The 22,858-nt window shown below is 40.2% G+C and overlaps 2 protein-coding genes across 3 annotated transcripts in view; both read right to left on the bottom strand.

The window, feature by feature from the left end:
- Positions 1–955: 955 nt before the first annotated feature.
- Positions 956–8,377, bottom strand: gtf3c5 (general transcription factor IIIC, polypeptide 5). The gene is made up of 11 exons (XM_044012417.1): positions 8,005–8,377; positions 6,667–6,865; positions 5,765–5,960; positions 4,942–5,125; positions 4,757–4,861; positions 4,018–4,132; positions 3,744–3,824; positions 2,586–2,674; positions 2,377–2,459; positions 1,772–1,914; positions 956–1,244 (listed from the first exon to the last, which is right to left on the bottom strand). The coding sequence occupies exons 1-11, from the start codon at positions 8,209–8,211 to the stop codon at positions 1,042–1,044; spliced, it is 1,605 nt and encodes a 534-aa protein (XP_043868352.1). The 5' UTR covers positions 8,212–8,377; the 3' UTR covers positions 956–1,041.
- Positions 8,378–18,138: 9,761 nt separating this feature from the next.
- gfi1b (growth factor independent 1B transcription repressor) overlaps positions 18,139–22,858 on the bottom strand; it is a 5,010-nt gene continuing 290 nt past the window's right edge. Inside the window, exons 2-7 of one of the 2 annotated variants that reach the window (XM_044012423.1) lie at positions 22,444–22,549; positions 22,058–22,231; positions 20,946–21,175; positions 20,302–20,439; positions 19,299–19,464; positions 18,139–18,872 (exon numbers count right to left, since the gene is read on the bottom strand). In XM_044012423.1, coding sequence (XP_043868358.1) covers positions 18,694–18,872; positions 19,299–19,464; positions 20,302–20,439; positions 20,946–21,175; positions 22,058–22,231; positions 22,444–22,540 — 984 coding nt within the window. In that variant the 5' untranslated portion in view covers positions 22,541–22,549 and the 3' untranslated portion in view covers positions 18,139–18,693. The remainder of the gene's footprint in view (positions 18,873–19,298; positions 19,465–20,301; positions 20,440–20,945; positions 21,176–22,057; positions 22,232–22,443; positions 22,550–22,858) is intronic. The other variant, XM_044012424.1, reaches the window with a different exon arrangement.

The following is a 22,858-nucleotide window of genomic DNA, read 5'->3' as shown; positions in this document are numbered from 1 at the left end:
ACAAGAACATTTAATATATTAAAGAACATTTTAGTAGGGATGATTTTGCAGTGCTGAATCGGTTCATTGGCAACACGGTTGGTGCAGTGGTTAGCACTCTTGCCTTTTCAGCAAGGAGACCCGGGTTTGAGCCCCGGTTGGAACAAGGGTCGGAACCTTTGCATGTTCGCCCCGTGTGTGCATGGGTTTTCTCCGGGTTCTCCAGCAGTCCCAAAACATGCAAAATGGAGATTAGTTAAATTGGACACTATCGCCCTATGTCAGCTGAGACGGGCACAGCACCTCCCTCCTGGTGGAGGGTAAAGCAGTAGAAAATGGACGGATGAAATTTGTTCATCTTTGATAGGATTGGAGTTTTGGCTTTTCTGCCACTGTAACATCAAACCAAAAGGGTCACATGAGGGCGACGTTTAGCCATTTGACAAATTCAGTTGAATGTACAATAAAACCAAGGACATGGTCATCAAAGTTAGGAAAAACTCCACAGACACTTCTGCCGTGGAGAGTCTGCTTGCACTGTATGGACAGTGAACAGTTGAATATAAACATACATACTGTACATACATGCATGCCCTGCTCCACACTCCTACTCTGGCCGGTCAGCTGCTGCTGCGGACAAAAGAAATATCAAAAATTAAAGTATATCTAACATTTGAAGGAAAAGTCAAAGTAAATGTACACTTAATACCTCAGTGTGTTTGGCCCAACATGTGCCTTGAACAAGGTCTCCATGACTTTGACTTTTCACCGCCAAGTGAACGTCAGCAGCAGCTGTAATGAAATTCCCTTCAAGTATATCACACATTTTAGACGTACACCTCCGTCTGATATGACAGGAGAGACGCGAGCTCACATTCACCTTTTTGAGCGTCTGTCGCTGTCAGAGCGCATATTTAACTTGAATAAAGAGACAACACACACACATAAAGCCACACAAACATGTAGAAAAGCCACATACTGTATATCTAAGATTTAATTCACATTTTACCAAAACAAAAGATAGAATAATATTAACAGTCAAGTCATCAGAACAGTCCTTTGTTAAATATAATCCAGGATTTCTGTCTCCATCTCATTTTCACTTCCCTCCGATGGCTGAAAATCTTCATCGTCATCATCATTGTCTTCATTCTCCTCCTTCTCCTCCTCCTCCTCCTCCTCCTCCCCCTCATTATCCACAACTCCCAGTGTGGATTTTAAACTTGTGCGTTTGCGTGTGCTTCTCCTCGGGACTACTGGCACCACTGAGGGACAAAAATATCTTCAGATAACAGAACAAGAGCTTGGCCATGTCGTGTCTTTCTACCAATTTAGAGAAGTAGCTTTTTTCAACGTGTGAATATGATTTTCTGTCATTTCTTAAACCTACAATATCTTAAACATATCTTTTGCCATTTTATCTCACAGTCACGCAGGCTTTTTTGTTGTCAAAACTGGATTTCTGAGTCTGAACAAAGGATTTCAAACACTGAAGTGACAAAATAAGACATTTGAACTTAGTGATGGAGGCAGCAGTGGATCAACAATTCTTGTGGGTGTGATGTTAAAATCACTGATTTTCTCTGTGGACTTTGGCGTGGGACAGTGAGTGGTTTACAAACTTCAGTCACTCGTTGGAAAAGTCTGTCTCACAGTGAGATGAAGACGTTGAACATATTATTTAGTATAGATTTTGGGACTCGAGCCTCCAGCAGTACTAGGTACGAGCAGCAGGTGGCGCCACTGCTCGTGCCGCTGCTGCTACTAACAGTACTGCCTCTGAATGTCTCACCTGGTCTCTGCGCTCGGATGATGGACTTAATCATGGATGACATCATGTCCCTCAGTTTGTCCGTGGTTCCGAAAGCACACCAACCGTCCCGCTCGTAACACACCTGCTCGTCCTCACTTTTTATCTCAATCGCTTGTTTGATACTGGAAACACACAAATGGTTTGAAGAAGAATTTAAGGGTCATTTCTGACTGAACTGAGTTTTTTTGTTGTTGTTGTTTCTGCTACGTTAATACAATACTTATGTATTGGAATCCACAACTTGCAAAACTGAGGGGACCTAGCAGACATCTGTGCTCTCTCAGGACTTTCTTTAGTGACTAAATTACATTACATTACATGTCATTTAGCAGACGCTTTTGTCCAAAGTGACTTACAATAAGTGCATTTAAACATTTGGGTACAAACAAGAGCTAAATAAGTAAATAAGTGCTTCAAGTAAGCCAAACTACAAAGTGCTAGCCATAAGTTCAGCGGCGAAGATGTGGAGGCTTTCTGCTGTCCGGATGTCAATGGGGAGCTCATTCCACTAAATCACTTATTTTGAGATTACTAAAATTAACTGGTTACATCGTAATCTAAAAGACTGTCAGACTCTTCTGTACCTGTCCACATGCAGATCACAGAGCTGGTAAAACATCTGTCTGTGAGGAGGCAACATTCCCTCTTTGAAGATGTACGCCGACTCCTGAGGGGACCACACACACACACACAGGCGCACACACACACACGCACACACGCACACACAGTCAGTATCAGCAACACAAGCTTCAAACCACAACATCTGTCTGTCTGAAGCTGGACCTTCACTCACCTTTAGCTGGAACGTGTGTGGAGCTGTTTCTCGACTGGTACTCGCTCCTTCCTGACCTGGAAGGTCCATCACGCTGGCTGCCTGAGGACCTGGAAATCACACGGCAACAAAAGCTTTAATTACAACTCTATCAACGTTGTCTGTATAGCTTTCTCTCCCTCTGTTCCTCACTCACTCACTGATTGAGTTGATCAAACGTTGGAAGCTTGTTAGTTTTGTCTGTTCCTACACATGTAGACAGAATGTGGAAGTTTATGGAAGTTTAGGAAAAAGATCGTTTTCATTCTCAAATGATCTCCAAATTATTTGCACAATTAATGGATGAGTTCTTTGTTATAAATTAGTTATTTAAGTTTTCCAAGATTCTTCTGATAAAAAAAGTGCCAATGTGTGACTTTTAACTTTAAATTTCTCTACAATTGTACAGTAAAAATGTCTGATTTCAAGTAGAGCTGAAGCGATTAATTGATTATTAAATTAATCGACAACTATTTGGATAATCGATTCATCAGTTTGAAGCTTTTTTCATGATTAAAACAAGATTTCTGATTGTTTAAGTTCTTACATGTGAATATTTTCTTAATTTCTTTGCTCCATAAAACAAAGAAATCATTAAAAGTAAATCATTTTTGTTTGTGGACAAAACAAGACATTTGTGAACATCATCATTTCCAGGTTAGACGAACACCGATCAACATTTTTTAAGGGTTTCTGATATTTTATGGACCAAACGATTAATCAAGAAAATAATCGTCAGATAAATCGATAAAGAAAATAATCGTTAGTTGCAGCTTTAATTTCAAGTAATAAGAATAAATGGATTTTAAGAAGCTTCTTGCAGCTGTTGTGTATGTCGAAGAGAACACACACCTTGCTCATGTTGTTTTCTATGGAGGACGGAAATAATACCGTTTAATAGCAGATTAAATACATAAATACGATGGGCGATTTAATGATGCACTGCAACACAGGACCAGGAAATAATTAATTAAATAGTGAAATAATTACATTGTATTAAATGAACATTTAATGAATTATTTAATGGTGTATTTATTTATCTAATTCATTAATTCATGACACATTTAAGTAATTATTTAATGGAGTATTTATTTATTTAATTTTGGCACTTTGCGTCCTCCACAGTTTTCTGCCACTCACCTGTCTTGTTGACTGTGATGGGCAGACTGTAGTCGAGCGTACTCCTCTTGGCTTTGACTGGCAGCTCAGATGGTGAATAACCTGCATGAGGAAGCAGCCATGCGTAAAATAAAATGTCAAAAAATGTTCTTTTCAAATGTACAGTATTCCGTTTTAATGATTTCCTTGTGATATGAGGCAAAGATGTAACTGAAGTACTACAGGTCTTAATGTAACCTGCTGTTAAAAACCTACACAAACCCTGTTTTTTCACCCTAAAGTTTTGGGCTCGTACCGTGTTTGGTGCTGAAGCGGATCCTGAAGTCCAGCATCTGGTATTTCTTGGACCCTCTGTCTTTTCGGGGGTCGTAGCCCAGCTTCACCCACAGACTTCTCCATGGTCCCGTCACCTGCCACATGATGTCAGGTTTAGGGAAAGTGAAGAGTCCCAGTTATTCAGGTGATTACATCCTCGCATGTGTAGATAGAAGTGAGTGGACTTAGCAGATGGACGTTTTGCAAGTTTAATTTCTGTCGAATCTTCTATCGCAAAGTTATATCAGTTTAACGTTTTTGACAAGTCCTCAAAATTAGCTGTGACTATGTCGCCCCCTAGCTGCAGAACTGTGTAACAACAACAACAGGGTTCCTACAGCTTAAAGCAAGTTCAATTTAAAGGGGACATATTATGCAAAATCAACTTTTTAACCATTTTAATACTTATATTTGGGACTCTGGAGGCCCTACCGGTCGCCAAAGTGTGGAAAAAGAATACTCAGTCATGTTTTCGTGGTCCCCCTTAGTGTAAGTATAGGCCATAAAACACGCAATGTTGAATTCCCATTTTTTGAATTGAATTTCCCAAATTTCCAAACAGCTGTATGTTTAACTTCAGGTTTTGCCAAAATTGTGTTTCATTTATTTTTTTACTACATTTTAGTGCCACTGCAATATTGTTCTTCTAAATTCTGTTATCTATAACGTGTTGACAGTTTGTTATACTACGGCTGTTGACCTTTGACCCCTCAGCTCACCATGTAGTAGGCAAAAACGGGCAGCAGCAGTTTGAGTTTCTCGGGGTGGATGTTGATGCTGGCCCTCACCGCGTTCCGGGACCAGATGGGCCGACTCTCAAACATCTAGACACAAAACGTTTGGTTTAAGATAAGACAGAGTCAGTGTGAGGTTATGTAACGAGCTCACACACAGACACACAAACCTTTCTCATCTGTTCCTCGGCCTCTTTGTCCGACTCCTTCACTCTGATTCGTGTCCAGTTGAGCTTGGCTGCCTCCAGACACTCCGACGGCACGGTGGTGTCGGTGAAGCTGACAAAAATGGCGTTGTTGGGCCGACGAGTGCGATTCTGACTGATGAAGTTGTTCTTTTTGATGGCCGAAAGACTACAGACAACAGAGTGAAGAGGAAACAGAACTATTATTTTCTCCCTAAGCTGCATCAGTATTGTCGTCACAGTAAAGAATATAGAGTTTCTATAAAAATATCTGGAAAAATAAATGTGATCAGCTGAATATTATCTCAATGGCTGCAGTTTTTCTATGTTTGGTTGTGAGGAAAATCCTCAATTCATCAGTTATTAAAATAGGACTGCAACTAACAACTATTTTCACAATTATTCGACGAGTTGTTTGGTTCATAAAATGTCAGAAACTGTAGATCAGTGTATGTCAAACCTGGAAATGATGATGTTCTCAAATGTCTTGTTTTTGTCCACTGATCAAAATGTTTTTATGGAGCAAAGAAACCAAAATATATTCACATTTAAGAAGCTGGAAAATCTGAAAAATTTGTTTTAATTCTTTTTAAAAAAAGAAAGAAAAAAGAAAACTCCAACCAATTTAATTGATTATCATATTTGATGAGTCATGCATTAATCGAGTAATCGTTGCAATCGCTTATTTACAAAACACAGTTCTGTGGTTTCAGCTTCTGGTTGGTTCCCCAAAGGGAACATCAAAACAAGGTCAAAGGGCACAGGAAGCTAAGTCGACCTGAAAATGGTAGTTCTCCCACAGACTGACCTTTGGAGGACGTCAGGTCGGTATAAATAATCCACGGGAGTGTCGAGGCGAGAGAAGATGGCTGGTGGTAGAAAGTGAGGCATGGGCTGATCAAAGAACTCCTGATTCTCGGACTTGCGAAGGATGATCTTGTCGTACAGAGACGAGTGTTTCCCTGAGTCTGAATGAACAGCCAGGTACTGGAAGTCTGCCATTCCTGAAACACACACCACACTACGGCATCAGGAACCTGGGAACTACATGCATGGATTAGTAGGGAGGTTAAATTGGTAGAATAGGTTGGTAAGGTCAGTAGGGAGGTTAGTGAGTAGGTAAAGTCAGTAGGTAACTTGGTAGATAAGGTCAGTAGTGTAGGTCGGTGGGTAGGTTAAGTCAGTAGGTAACTAGGTAGATAAGGTTGGTAGGGTAGGTCAGTGAGTAGGTAACTAGGTAGATCAGTAGGCTAAGTTAGTGAGTAGGTAGGTTGGTAGGTAAAGTCAGTAGGTAGCTAGGTAGATATGACCAGTAGGCTAAGTAGGTGAGTAGGTAAGAAGAGATACAGTCGGTAGTGTGGGTAGATATAAGAAATAGAAGATATGAGACAAAAACAAACATATATTGTACATGTTAAGAAAAATGAAATACAAAATATGACGAAAATGTAAACAGCTATACAAGAAGAAGAACATATTAAATTAAAACATAAAATATTACAACAATGTGCAAAAGGTAATGTCATACACCACAGCTATACAAGGAATTAAAACATCTTAAATGCAACCATATGAACAATATTAACATTGAATACTGTATGTAGTGCAAGTGTGCAGTTTTGTGCAAAGTTATTAAGGTGCAGGGTTTTTTGCAGTTGATAGGGGACAATGTTTTTGTGTCATATACAGGGGTTCATAGAAAGGACAAACCTTGGAATTTATATGTTGTTGCTATGACTCCCAGCACATCCATGTGTACCTCAACATCCTTGGGGTCTTTCTTCCGCACGCGACGTCTCACTTTGAGGAGGAGGTTACTGGACGGGAAGCGGTTTCCACACAGAGGGTGACAGAACGGGTCCTGAGGACGGAAACGCAGCTCCAGTCGTCTGTTGGGGTGAGCGAAGGTCTGTGGATTCAACACAAAAACACAGGAAATAATCCAAATCACAACAGGACTGAGTGCAATATACAAATCCAAAACACTGCAGTTATTTTGTTGAGACATCACTTATGTATTCTTGCTCTTTTGATGAGAAAACTTCTCAAAACTTTGAAAACAAAACCTCAGTTTCACTGCTAACATAGACTTAATCTCAGGTTCGTGTCGATGTCTTTTGCGTTGTGTTGGTATTGCAATGATGAGAAATTCCCATTGTATTGTGCAGCCCAACAACCACATTTATGAAGTTTTTCAGAAAAACTTGACATCTTAAATTTTATAAATAAGTAAAAATCAGTCGTTGTGATTATTAAAAAATGTCAAAAAACACACAAATAATTGTTCGAGAATAGGGTCAACAAACATATAGTCTCTATTTCCTTTAGCAAATAAATACCGGGCCAAACAGCCTATCTTCATCAAGAAAAAACTTTTTTCTTTTAATATAATCTATTTAACATTCTACAAAAATGGTAAATTTAAGAGACATTTTGGTTTAAAAAAGGAACAGAATGTTACCGGTGTCTGCTCTTTGACTCATCAGAATAAAGGCTCTTAATTCTGCATGACTTTTTCATTTCTGTGAAGAAAACAATTAAAAATAAATCAAATTTTGCCCGCACAATTCAAATAACTCATATAATGTAATAATAATAATAATAATAATAATAATAATAGAGCAAAACACATTTACATAAAACAAGTGGAGGGTTGAGGTTTTATCAGACTCTTAATCACTACTTTTCAGGTTTTCAGGTTTTATTGTGGTTTATTGTTTGGATGTTACTTTTATCCATGTTTTTCTGTCTTTCAATTTACTTTGTTTGCTTTACAAGTATAGTACAACAATTTGGTCCACTGTGGTTGTTTTAAAGTGCTTTACAAATAAAGTTGAATTGGACAATAATAGAAAAAGCAGTTTTGTTAAATTAACTCATAAAATATCCCGATTATTTGAGGCCAAAATAAGTAAAGTGTAGCGTATTCGTTCCCTTCGCCCCACCTGCAGTCCTTCAGTGCCCAGCAGGGGGCGTCGGTCGAAAGCTACCACCATAGCCGTTAGCTACATTCGTGTCCCGACGGACTTTTAACCCGTTTTTACTCACTTTAGACACCACTTTTTCTCCACCGAGAGTCTCCAGCATGTTGGTGGTGCTGTTCACCACCGCAGGATACTCCACACACACCAGCCTGTTGTCCGACAACTCTACCGTGGACGAAGCTCCGGGAACGTCCTCGTCTCCAGGCGGACAGGAAACAGCAGTGAGCTCCTTCAGAATGAAGTTCAGCCGCGGCTTGTTACACTCCTCCATTCTGGCTCCAGATTAAACGAGACACCGGGGCATATCAATGTTTTTAATCCGAGAGTGTTTTTAATCCAACAGGCACACGGAGGTGTGAAGAAAAGCCCGCCAAAACATCCACTGTTTAATGTGTACACTGCGACGGCAGCGCGAGCGTGTGTCCGTGTACAAATAAGTCCGGGTAGAAACGCGTGTCAAGCACGATTAAAGTTCCGCGAGAACAGAAAAGAAAAACACTTTATTTTGAAAAACTGAAATAGTGAAAATTATAAATTTTTTCACGCATTGGTTTGGATAGTTTTTAATTTTTTGATCAGTAAATTCTACCTGTCAAACATTTTAATGCCAAATACCAGCTGAGAAAATATTGATCTCTCTCAGTAAAACGTTAAATACAGTGGCGTAAATAGAGCGAGCAAAGGCAGGAGGTAGATTTAGGTAGATCAGGAGCGAGAGACTCTAATTATGATGACTTACTACCTCATTATTTTATCTATTATAATATCATAATCATGGCAGGAAAGTAAAAAGATTTTGTGTGATCCCGTAATGTCATGAAAATATGAGTTACAAAGAAAGCCATAGTTATTTATTTTTATTTATTGCTATCTCTTGGTTAATTTTTTTTGTTTTCTACTTTTTGTTCCTTGAATGCACCTCCTGTTCCCTTTTGGATCTTTAATAAAGAACGTATGCCATGAATGTTTTGTACATGACAATTTGTTCAATAAAAAAATAAATAATGATGACAGTGAAGTGTCTAACTTCAAAACTTGTGCAACCATATTGCAATGGGAAATATATTTTGTTTAACTCTCAAACAAGACATAGAACATGAAAGAAAACATCATCATTAATGTGAATCAGTGCTTTTTTCCACCAGTATTATTACGTTAAATGCTTGCTGTGAATTTTGTGTCACAATAAAAACACACACACATACATATTATTTGAACACAATGAAACTGAAGCTGAAAACAATACAGCCTGTTGCTACTCAGCATCTGGCCACACGAGGGCAGTGTTTAACCAAATGTAATGCAGTCAAGCCTGCAGGAATAATAATTACAAAAAAAATCCTACATGTTTGTTAAAGGTTGCATAAGTGAATTCTCCTGAATTCACTTTCAGGACTTTATTTGACGATGCACACAGGTCACTTCCTGGTTTACAATAATCGGGATTATTTCCTGTCATCTGTCAGACAAAGATGCAGAGAGAGTTAGACTGGCCGTTTCTCAATATCCATACGAGCAAAGGCAGGAGGTAGATTTAGGTAGATCAGGAGAACATATATATGCATTTATTAAAAGTATTTCATATGTTCATTTTTCAACACCGTAGGTGGCGCTAATGAGGCTGCAGCACTGGCGCCAGCCACCATTCAAACAGCAGAACAATACATACATACTTGCATACTTGAGTATTGAGAAACAACCACATACTTGTGTACTCCCGTACTTGGCAAGTATATACTCCCAGCGTACTTCTCAAATATATACTTCCCAAGTAAGCAAGTACATACTTGCTTACTTGAGTATTGAGAAACGACCAGTGTCTCACGACCAATTATAGAACTTTGAGCAAGGAACAAAAGTAAAACAACCACTAAAGGACAATGCACCCTGGGAGATTTAATCGATCATTTTACCTCTATTTTAACTCCAAACTGACAGGAAGTGAAGGAGCTGGTTTATACTCCAGCGGAAGTTGTAAGTTTGTGCATGTCGTCATTTGAATCTGAACTGATGTGTTGTTATTAGAGCGTTTGAAGCCGGCTCCAGTGTTGTGAGAGCGAGCTCAGTAAAGAGGATTTGCGTGCTGTCCCTCCCTGAAACTGTCAACACGCGGTCACCCCCTCAGAGTACGGAGACGATTCAACACATGTGTCACCGTGTGTTTACCCAGGAACTTAAGTTGCTATTATAGAGGCAGTTACAGTCTGATGTGACTCTCTGTGTTTACTTTGATTCTAGTTCGGCTTCTTTTCTCATGTCTTTCAGCGAGCAGCGAAAACCAACACGAGATTTAACAAACGAGCGACGCTCTCATTTTCACCGTGCACTGACTTCTCTGACAGTCGTGTCACTTTATTTTAAAACGAAGAAGACGATGTGGTGTTCTGGTGAAGTGTGGGTTATGATGCACTTGAGTTTTGTCAACGTCAGTTGTAGACAGAATGTCAGTCAGTGTGTTGACATTTTCACGTTACATTTGACATTTGGGAAAATAAAATCCTCCGTTCAACAGCAGCTTGTTTAGCATCACGGCAAATATTGACCAAATTACCAGACTGTCTCTGAATTTTACTTCAACTACAAGGATGAGTTTAATTAACGTAGCTTTGATTAGTTTAGTTATTAATTGAAAACGGCTAATTCTGATGTAATATACGATAATGTTGAAAAGTGTTGAAAAGATGTCACTATCAAGTTATGCAGATGATATTTCAATTTATTTATTCATTTATTTATTTATTTCACATAATTTGGATTCCAGAAAATTGACTGAAACTCATCAGTCTGTCACTGATAAGAATAAATGTAGTTGTACTTTGCTAATTCTTTAGAATTATAGGGCGAACCCTGTATGCGGATGAAACCTGAAATAATTTCATACGTATATAAACACGTTCAAGTTCATATTTTCTGGTAACAACCTTTTAAGTCAAGTTATGTAAAGCAAAAAAATTAAAAATTAAAATCTAATAATCGTTCATTGTTTATTATTTCACATTATTTGGATTCCCCAAAAATTTGATTCATGATTTGATGAGAAGGAAAATGTCTGAGTGATTTTATTAGTCAGCCTGCACCACAGGTTTTAGGTATGATTATTTATATAGGATTTGTATTTTAATGAAATATTGAAGTCACTGTAGTCCCTGTTTTCCAGGGACTGTCTTCAAATGTGCATGTATGCAGATGACATCTGAATTTAATTCCACAAGTTTCATATTGTCTGGTATCAACTTTTTAAGTGGAGTTAGGTAACGCAAAATAATAATAGGGAAACATACTGAGACCTGAAAGTGTAAAACATGCTTGTTTGTTTTTGTTAAGCTAACTAGGTTGATGAAGTAAATGTGTGTTAGTTTGAGGCTGTGTCATAATAATAACTCGTCATAAATGAAAGCGTGTGATGTAAAAGAAAACACATATTGTCAGTTAATTATTCTCTGTCTTTCTCGCTCAGTGTTCAGCTTTGACTCCTGAGGGAAATCTCATCACTTTTCTAGCTGGATTAGCATCTGTAGCCAGCGTGTGTTATTTGCAGAGCAGGTGTGGCATTCAGTGGATTTTTATTATTTGTCTTATTCCAAACCGTGAGAAGTGCTGATTTTGTTGGCTTTATTTCATTTTCTTGAAGGTGGTTTTTTAGATATTCTTCCTTTGCCTGTTTTCCAAAAATAGCATTTTATAAACTATACACTTTTTGAAACTGTACATTTTTTCACAGAAAAACAAACACTTTAGACGCTCTTTGAGCCTGCAGGTCATTTCAGCTTGAGGAAAAGGTGTTGTGTTTGTGTGGAGCTGTGTCACAGTTTCACTCATTTTCCTGCCTCCACAAATTAAAACTAAATCATTTAGATTTAGACTCCTGTACCTATAGCTACATTAGCGATTATAGCCAGGATACATTATTAGTTATCGTTAGTTTCATTTTTCCTCTGAATCGATTCATTTTGTCAGATTCTTGAATCTTCTGCTCATGTCAGATAAGTAGGTGCATCATCAGCGTAGAGCTTCATCCACACAGTGACAGACAGACAGACAGAGTCAGAGACAGACACAGACAGTGACAGACAGACACAGACAGTGACAGACAGACACAGACAGTGACAGACAGACACAGACAGACAGACAGACAGACAGACAGTGAGGCAGACAGGCAGTGACAGTCAGTGACTGTTAGACACAGTCAGACACAGACAGTGACAGACAGACAGACAGGCGGCACAGACAGTGACAGACAGACAGACAGTCAGACACAGACAGACAGAATAAGACAAATAATAAAAATGGAATAAGACAAATAATAAAAATCCACTGAATGCCACACCTGCTCACAGTCAGTCAGTGACAGTCAGACACAGACAGACAGACACAGACAGACAGACAGACAGTCAGTCAGTGCAGGTTGTTGTTCTGTGGTGGTGTGAGGAGGCGGGACCAGCAGACACTGACTGACAATCTGTTGTTTGCTGTGGTGAAGTTGCTGATGATATTTTTTGCCTTGTCTCTTGTTTCCGCCCGTGACGCTCGTGCAGCTCTGGGCGTGTGATATCTGAGTGAAGGCCGTGTCGGCTCCTCCCTGTGTCTGTGCGGCCTGTTCCGGCCGTTACAGCGTGCGGTCCACATGATAACCTTATCACCCTGCTTCCATCACTGGGTTCACACTGGAAGAGCCTGCTCGCCTCAGATTTCACCCCCACACTCTTCACCCTCACTCATTCACTCACTCACTCACTGCTCTATGTATAAATGCCCGTGTTTGGCTGTGCGATGTCAAAAATAGGCCACACCCACAAACCCTGGCCCAAATTTCAAAACAAAAGATGATTACCAGTGATTTCTGCACAGAGAGAGTTTTGTAGTTTAATCTGAGTTAATATGAGAACTGTAGTATAATATGAGTTAATATGGGTAGTGTAGTTAATCCGAGTACTGTAGTTAATCTGAGTTAATCTGAGTCATGTAGTTTAATCTGAGTACTGTAGTTAATTAAATTAAATTTTGATTTTTGTCATGTAATAAAATGTGTTCAACAAATCCCACCTCCCTCAGGACGGTGTTTTCAGAATCCACACAAAACTGAAAGCACTTTTTACCAAGTTCGAATAAATTGATGAAACTGGAACAAATTTAATTTAATTTAATTTAATTTAATTTAATTTAATTTAATTTAATTTAATTTAATTTAATTGAACTTTATTGTCCAGAAATTCCTCACATATTAAACAAAAGTAAAAAAAAAAACAGCATATGTGTAAAGACACATACATAACATAAATACTAGCACTTTCAGTTTCCTCTCTACACGTCATCACTGCACTTATCTGAAGGAGCAAAGAACCACAGCACAGAGTCAGAGTGACAATCACACGATATCTCTCTCTCACACACACACACACACTCACACACACTCACACACACTCACTCACACACACACACACACACAGCATCTTCCTGTGTCCACTCTGACAGAGGAAATGTGCTGACAGCTCATGTGTCGCTGTCTCTGCTGTCATCGCAGTGACACGTCGTTCATAACTGACTGTTTTTAATCATGACTTTATGTTGTTACTCTTACTGACTTATTTCTTCAAATTGGACACTTTATCTCTTCTATTTCGACACTTTTATGACCTTTTGATGTATGCGAAGCATCGCTCAGCTCCCTTTAAATGCACTCTACGAATAAAATGTACTATTATTATTATTACTGTACATTTTCATATTATCATTATTATCATTACTATTATTATTAGCATTATAATATCTAATTGGATTTTGTTACAGGAGCCACAAACTCTTCAACACTCACACACTCACAGTTTTTTTAAAAACAGCATGAACACAGAAAGAATCTAAACCATGTAACTGACAAGTGATTTTTCCTGGGGGGGCGTGTACGTCCAAAAAGACAAAGAACAGACGAGAAACGGACGTTTCAGTAAATTCGTGCTCAGATTTCTCTGGTGTTTCTTTGATGGGACAGAGGATACAGTCAGGATCTGTGGCTCAGTTTCTTCGCAGCCTCAGGCTGAAGCTGCGCCTGCAGCGTTTTCACACAACTGGTCGTGGCTCATTTGCATGGAAGCAATTTGCAAGACAAATTTCAGCTCAGTTACCTGCTGTGTGTGTGTGTGTGTGTGTGTGTGTGAGAGAGAGGGAGAGTGTTGCATTAGGGTTGCTGTTGTGTTGTTTTGACAACAGCTCTAATGGCAGAGTCTTGATTTAGTTTTTTTGTTGATTGATGTTTTGCTGGATCATCACTGACTGAGTTGTTCAGGACGACATTGAAGTTAAAGTATATTCAGTGTTTTTGTCCTCATATCTGTACAACACATACCTTAAAGGGATAGTACAACTTTGTCAATGAGGTGTATGTTTTGTTTTCTGGATCAATGATGTGACATATTTAGGCCAGAAAACTCTGCATTACAGTATTTAAAGAACATGTTTCACGTCTTTCTCTCACTGTGACACAGACTTTTCCACCAGGAAACTGAAGTGTGTAAACCACTCACTCTCACACACCAAAGCCCATAGAGAAAATCAGTGATTTTAACATCACACACACACAAACAGGAGCTGTTGATCCACTGCTGCCTCCATCACTGAGTTCAAATGTCTTATTTTGTCTCTTCAGTGTTTGAATTCCTTTGTTCAGATTGACCTCAGTGACACAAAGTGACCACACGAGGCAGCAGAGGACCAGCAGCTCCTGTGTCCCTGCAGCTTAAATCACTGATTTTCTCTCTGGACTTTGGTGTGGGAGAGTAAGTGGTTTACAAAAGTCTGTGAGAGAACAGTGAGATACAGACGTGATCATGTTGTGTTTCTGATTCTTCTTTCTGTGAAGACACTGAGCAAGAGCTGAACAGTTAATGGTTTTTTGGTTTCTTTTCTTAAATCTGGTACATTTGCAACTTTCAAGATACAACATCACCTCAAGCAACACACGTATGCAAATGAGCAAAAAAAGGGAAAAAAACAGCAGCAGCAGCCGAGTCATCCATCACTTCTCTGACTCACGTTTGTGTTTGAAAATAGATCCAAAGAATCAAACCCTCCTGCACCTGTTTACAGGAAGAATGTTACAGGTGAACACTGTTTTTCCTCAGGGTAACACCAACAGCACCTCTGCCCCTCCCCTTCCAGGACATGTGTCCTGTTTGTTCACCATGAGCCTCATGTCTGTTGGTTATACCTGTGTTTTGATTTGTGTGCCCCCACACACCAGGATGCAGCAGCAGCAGCAGCAGCAGCAGCAGCAGCAGCAGCAGTAGTAGCAGCAGCAGCAGCAGCAGCAGCAGCAGTAGCAGCAGCAGCAGGTCCAACTGTCACTCAGGATGAGAACACAGACCCTGTTGCCACAGTAATATCAACACATTTTGCATAAAGCTCACAGATTTGTTTGCCAGACCGTACATGCACATGTTCCTCTCTCTCTGTCCCTCTGTTCAGACATTGATTTCTGCCTCACATCAGCCTTTTTTTCCATACGTAAAAATAAACTCAAATATTCAAGCTAGGAGGTGGAAAATATCAAAGGAATGAAAGGAAATGATGAAATGAACACAGATAAAGCAGCTCATATTGAAGATTTATCACCTACATGTAGAAAAGTGTACATGTATACATGTATATCTGCTAACAAACCTGTACTTTTACTGTCACACGCTCGAAGTACAAATACTTTGTTACTGTACTTGAGTTTTCACATATCTGTACTTTACTTTGTTATTTATATTTCTGACAACTTTGACTTTTACTCCATTTCCTAAATAAAATGTCTACTTTTACTCTGATACATTTCCCTTAACCATCTTCGTTACTCGTTACTACAAAATAAAAGCTGAGTTGGTGACATAACGCCTGTTTGTCGTCGCTAGTTGTTTTTAGCGGCACCAGCTGTTAGCCGCTAGCTGTTAGCCGCAGATTTCGGGCACCGAGTGGACTTAAAACACATCAGTGGCTCGTTGTTTACCGAGTCCAACACCGAGGCTCTGGTCCCCGGGTGTGTGGTCTGCTGTCTCCGGGTTTGTGGTCTCCTGTCTCCAGGTTTGTGGTCTGCTGTCTCCGGGTTTGTGGTCTGCTGTCTCCGGGTTTGTGGTCTGCTGTCTCCAGGTTTGTGGTCTCCTGTCTCGGGTTAGTGGTCTGCTGTCTCCAGGTTAGTGGTCTGCTGTCTCTGGGTTAGTGATCTGCTGTCTCGGGTTGTGGTCTCCTGTCTCCGGGTTAGTGGTCTGCTGTCTCGGGTTAGTGGTCTGCTGTGTCGGGTTAGTGGTCTGCTGTGTCGGGTTAGTGGTCTGCTGTGTCGGGTTAGTGGTCTGCTGTCTCTGGGTTAGTGGTCTGCTGTCTCCGGGTTGTGGTCTCCTGTCTCCGGGTTAGTGGTCTGCTGTCTCCGGGTTTGTGGTCTCCTGTCTCGGGTTTGTGGTCTCCTGTCTCCGGGTTAGGGGTCTGCTGTCTCCGGGTTAGTGGTCAGAAAATGACTTTTGATATGTTTTGGTACTTTAAGGCTTTTACTCAAGTAATATTCTAAAAGGTGCCTTTCACTTTTACCAAAGTCATTTTCTGGTAACATACTTTTACTTTTACTCAAGTACTTTATACAAGACTGCTGACGCTGTGAGACGTGACATGCATGATTCCAGAGGTCATCCAGAGAAGCCCCCTAGAGAAAGTATTGTACAAATGCACATCAATGTGGACGTTTATGTGGTGTAATGTGGTCATCCTGAGAACATAATCAGTGTTTCCTTCACCAAACCTTTTGTTGTCACTGCCGACATCATTTTAATAAATATCAGTGCTGTCAGTTAAACGGGTTTTTAACACAAACCCATTTTAACGATTTTTTTATCGTGAGATTAACAAGCAAACTTTGTGGGTTTTTTTCACATGTCGTTGCAACAACTAGTAACGCTAGAAAAACTACAACAGCACGTTGACGTTGATCGACGTAGCTGGACCAGAAACACAACAGCCGGCCAGAGAGCAGTAGCTAACGTTGGGTTTTGAGTGGATGGTCTCCAACGCAGCCAGCAGTTTTCGTGGTTAGTTGTGGTTAGTTAAGGGTTGGTTAAGGGTTAGTGAAATGTCCAAAGAACTTGTGTGTTTGTGTGTGTGTGCGTGTTGACCAGAGGAAGGGGCGGAGCCGTCACACATCCAAATGAAGTCCCTTGATGTGCTGCTGTTACATCAGAAAGCCTTTGTATGTGAAGGCGACGCAGTGTTCGCGCAGTGTTTGTCAGATTTAAAGAGGCTGAGATGATGATCTGATTTGCCTGGAGCTGATTGTCTAAACATGTTTGGTGTTTGAGGAAGGCGGCGAGTTCAAGTAAATCCAGCAGACGGTGCTGAGGGTGTGGTGACAGTTGACTTAAGTAATCAATCCCTTTTTCCAAGAGCCTTATATTAATCCCACTGGTCTGTGTGGCTGAAATGACCTGCACTTTGTGAGATTGTGATTTTTTAACTTTAAACTGAGATTATAGAGCAGGTTTTTACACCGTGCAGCTGCTGAGCGTCTGTATTTGCATGTGACATTTGAATTAGTGATGTTACTCACATCACAGACGATTCCTGGTCGTGAAAAAAGAGATTTTCCCTGGAGCTTTTCTTCTCTGTCGTTGTTTGACATCCTGCTCCGACAGGAAAGTGACACAGAAAAACACACAGAAAGCAGCCGAACGTTGAGTCGGCCCGAGGCTAAAGCAAACTCACCGGCGACTTCAACTCTGTGTATTGTTCCATTTCACAATAATCACTTTTATTGTGAAAGTCTGTGAAATATTCATCACAATTGTTGTTATTGCTGTTTCATTTTGAGATCACATGACCCACCTCGACTCAACAGTTGCTTCCCCCCCAAAAAAAGATCCAAAAGAGTGATTTTCCCCTCCACTGTGAAGTGTTTTAACATATTAAATAAATCTAGATATCTTTGAATATGTTTAGGTATCTAAATCTCACCTCCTTGTTCTTTCTCTCCTCCGTCCCTAGTTTTCCTTTCACCACAACCCGTCTCGGCAGATGCTGCACATGTCTGAGTCTGGTTCTGTCAGGAGTTTTTTTGTTTTTTTGTTTGTGTTTCTCTTCTCTATAATACAGTATATCTTACTGTGTACAGTGACTTGAGATAATGTATGTTGTAATTCGACACTATACAAATAAAACTGAATAGAATTGAATGACAGAGTTCTCATCTTTAAGTCATTTGGTTTTTATTTTGGAGTTGAAGATTTCTTCATTTAGTGCACAAGTTTTAAAAGCCAAAATGTAAATAACACAACTATAATTAATATTCAAGGGGCCCCCCCACAGAAAATCTAATTCAGGCTAGGGCCCCATACAGACTTGGGCCGGCCCTGCTGACTCAGCGATGATTTGTGTTTTCACGTTAATCCATTTAATTCGACAAAAACAACCAAACAAGATGTTTTAAATTTTCATTCTCACTTTGAGTTTTTATTTTTTTTACAAAACAAAGAAAGTCTGACACAGAAGCAACGATCCACAATTTAAATTAAATAAAAATCAAAGCATAAAAGCTTAAAAAATTAAAGATAAAATATATTAACTTTGCAGTTTCTTCACGACACAAATGAATGACATTTTCCTTTAAGGAGCCATGGTTCTCAAACTGTGGTGCATGTACCAGCAGATAACCACTGTTTTAGAACATTTCACAGCTTGATTTTCTGCAAAGACCAGCTGAAATATTTACATGAATTTAAAATCCAGTTGTCCGGGTCCTGGTTCACTTCAAGCCGTGCTGGCTCTCGTGGTGCCTGCGCAGATCCACTTTCCGCTGGAAGCCTTTGGAACAAATGTCACATCCGAACGGCTTGAAGCCGGTGTGTTTCCTGCTGTGTGTGATCAGGTTGGAGCTCTGACTGAACGCTTTACCGCACACCTGGCACTTGTGGGGTTTTTCACCTGGAAAATAAAATAAAACAGTAAGAAGATAAAATCTAAAAAAGAAAGAAAGGGGATTTGTGTAAAATAAATGTCGCCACTTCCTTTTCAGCTTTTTACCACTGAATTTAGTTCCCAGTGTTTTTCTAGGTGAAGCTAAATTTTGCATGCATGGGTGAAGAACGGTGCCATTGTTAGGATTTGTTCAACATTTATTGGCAGCATAAATATTCCTTTGACAGAGGCTCGCGTGAGGCAGGAAAAGCAGATATGCAAATGACCCGGGACATTTGTTTAAGTTTCCTTTTCTGATTTATCAGCACTTTTATTACTCCTGGAAACAATTCCTGCTCTCTGCACTTGGAAAGCAGATAATGACAGCGACAGTTTGCTGCTGCTGCTGCTGCTGCTGCTGCTGCTGCTGCTGCTGCTGCTGCTGTGACTCACCCGTGTGAATGTACGTGTGCTTCTTCATGTCCGACTTCTGGTGGAACCTCTTGCCGCAGAACTGGCACGGGTACGGCCTCGTGTCTGAGTGGATGAGCAGGTGTGTGGACAGAGTGGACGAGCGCTTGAAGGACTTCCCGCACATCTTACACTCAAAGCTTTTCTCCTGATCAATGACAATAACATATAACATGGGGTTAGGGTCATGTGATCTTCACCCACAGATGACAGAATAAAATAAACATTCATTTTAAGTTGTAGAAGATCATGTAATAGTACAATCAGAAGGTTCTGAAGAGCTTCTACGTGAACCTGGCGGTGACAGTATCTACTCTACTTTAAACCTGCAATGTAAAAACTATCATTTTAGTTCTAAAATCAGAACATTAAAATAGCACATTGTTTGTTTTATGAGTGATTTCATTTTCCCGATAAGCATTGAAATGACTGATAAATTCAAAACTGAAAACATATTGTACTTTTATCACATTAAAGTAAAAGCATGTGTATTATGTCTCGTCTGAGGGTACTGTATTTGTAAAGTTCAAATCTGCCTTCAACCTTTGTAACCTTTGACCCTGAAGTACTTTATTGAAATCCATTTAAGTTCCCTGACGACACCGAAGCTACTTTCTCTCAGACTTTTCATTTGTAATAACGATATTCCTTCTGTCATTATTAGATCTTTGAATTTCCTTCCCGCTAGCATGGAAAACCCTTAGCATATTTAGCATAGCATAGTGTCTCTACATCGTAAAACACAACCTCACAAGTTCAATATGAAAACAGCTGAATTATCCTGATGATATCTGTGAGTGACTTCACCTCCGAGTTCATCACATTTCACATTAAAGTAACGCGGGCTAACCACTGTTAGCAACAGCCGTCAATAACGACACTCTACATCAAACAGCGTAACAACGTCCACGGCTAAAGAAATAAACTTCACTGTGTGTGCGACGGATTCACTGTGAAACAAAAGAATCGAACCGTCGTCACAGACCTGAGAGTGGACGTTCATGTGCTGCTCCAGACTCACGGCGTGACCGAAGGTTTTCCTGCAGATGCTGCAGCCGAACGGTCTGGTGCCGCTGTGCGACCTCCTGACGTGAACCTCCAGCCCGTGAGGGGTCGAGAAAACCTGGAACAGAGTCAGATCCTCATCATCAGACCCTCAATAATCATTCCAATGTGAGAGAGATTTATCTTTGCTGTAGAGCAGTCGTTTTCAAACTCTGGGTCAGGACCCACACGCAGATCGTAGGAGATTTGTTTTGGGGCCACCGACCAAATCTTTTACTGAGGATGTATTAAATACCATGTTTAAAATATCTTTATTTATTCATGAAACATCTCATATCGATTGGAAATGGCTGGAAATCCTACAGTACATCCAAACTGTTAGCTGTTAAAGGTCCAGAATTGGTTAAAAAATAAAACAAAGTTTAAACAGCGTACGACAGCGTAGATACTGGAGGTTGTGATATTAGTATCAATATCTGACATTAAAAAGTCATATTGAGTCATCACTACGCTGGCCCACGCTCTTGCTCCGCCCCTGCTGTTGCTCCGCCCCTGCTAAAATGCATTTACGCTGGACATTTCCTTCTGCTGTGTTTTAATGCCAGTGTGTGTGTGTGTGTGTACCTTGTCACAGGTGATGCAGTGGTAGGTGTTGGACGAGGGCGAGTAGTGTGTGCTGCAGTCCAGCGGCTGCTGCAGCGGCGGGCTGCGGCGGATGTGCGTGCCGTACAGGCTGCTGGCGTGCTGCAGCACCGTGGGGCTAAAGGTCACCTGACGCAGCTCGAAGGAGCCGCCCATCGGCTCCCAGGCGTACGCCGGTTTGTAGTACGTGGGGAATTCTGCCGGGTGAGGCTCTGAGGACACACACACACACACACACACACACAGACGTTAGACAACAGACAAAATCACTGACAGCTGCTTTAAAGGTGCAGTGTGCAACAACGCTGTCCACTCTGTCTCCGCCCCTTTTCCCAAAGGACTACGGTGGCCTTCACCGACCACAAAGGATGTCGTCATCAACAAGTGCATCCATGAAGTATTATTTATTTATGTGTGAAAGCAAAAACACCTGATGGTTTATTCTAAGGCTACAACAACAACCAAAACATGTTGATATAATAGAATAGAATCAGAATCAGCTTTTACTTTCTGTGGAAAGTAACTTCTTGACTTCTTGAGTTTTCGTTTAGTGTGGGTTTGTTCTCCTGCAGCCATGTTAATTCTCCAACTCCTTATAAGGACGTCCTGGGCGTGTGTGTGTGTTTAAAGGTCACATATTCCGGCTTTTTTCTTCATCTTCGTATGTGTATGTTGTTGAGTCAAAGTTATGATTCCTTTTATATCACATTTTTAGTCATAATATAAAGGAGTAATGATTGTGTTTCTTTTTTCTTTTCTTTTGTTCATAAAAACGAGTGAAGTGAACTTTGAACTGTGACATATTTCGCAAATTCAATGCGCTTTTAAAGATTTTGAGGACTTTTTGCTCAGGTGTGTTTATATAGTTGGTGAAAATGACATTTGCTTGGACTCTATTTATATTGCACATTCTTATACGCTCTGTATTTACTGTACATTTGAACAGAGTCATTGAAAAAAGCAGCTAAAATGCTCTGGATGACGTTGTTCACCTTCACAGAGTTTTTTTCTTGGTTAAGTGAATGAATGAATTCATGTTCCTCCCTGGACCGTGAGTGGAGCTGTAGCAGCAGATTGTTGAGGTGAGGACTCACCTGTGAGGAGGTAAGGCTGCATGGGCGCTGCAGGAGCTCTGGTTGGTTCTGGGTGGACGGGTAAAGGACATGAAATCTCTGTCTCCTCCTCCTTTAATGAAGAAGGATCGTGAGGAGGGAGCTGCTGCTCCTGTGACTGTGGTGGTGTGTGTGTGGACTCTGCTGCTGCAGCTTCTGTCAGAATTTAAAAAACAAAAACTCTGAATCCTTAAACATTGCTTCTCCTTCTTTGTTTTATTCTTCTAATCTTGTTTTGAAATGTTTTTCATGAACCAAATAAAGTTGTTTTCTTTTAACTTTAAACACTCACGTGATTCATGCACAAATACAGGAATAATGACGCAAATAAAGCTGCTTTAATAAAGCGCTTATGAACAGAATGTTACCTGTTGTACATGTGAGGGCCTTCAGCTCGTCCTCGTGCGGGCGGTGAACATTAAAGGACGTGTTCCGTTTGTTTTTCACCAGAAATGAACGCGGCATGTTGTCATCCTGCACCAGAAAACATAATCATGTTATTATTATTATTATTATTATTATTGTTGTTCATTGATTAGCGAGACTTTTTCAAACAAACATAAAAATAGAATCGAACATATGTCAATAAAAACGTTGACGTGAATCACTTTTCAGTGAATATTAGTGACTTTTTAATGAAACACTGGTTTTAAAACGACAGACGTGTCACTCTGATCATCCATATGGTGACCTCACGTCATAACACACGAGTCAAACTTTGTTTTTAAAGCGCTGGAGGAGAAAATCACATAAAAGCGCATTTTAAAAAAAGAAAGAAGTATT

Source organism: Solea senegalensis, linkage group LG21, assembly GCF_019176455.1.
Source record: "Solea senegalensis isolate Sse05_10M linkage group LG21, IFAPA_SoseM_1, whole genome shotgun sequence".
In the NCBI taxonomy this organism is placed as follows: domain Eukaryota; kingdom Metazoa; phylum Chordata; class Actinopteri; order Pleuronectiformes; family Soleidae; genus Solea; species Solea senegalensis.
This window is presented reverse-complemented; position numbering and strand designations above follow the sequence as displayed.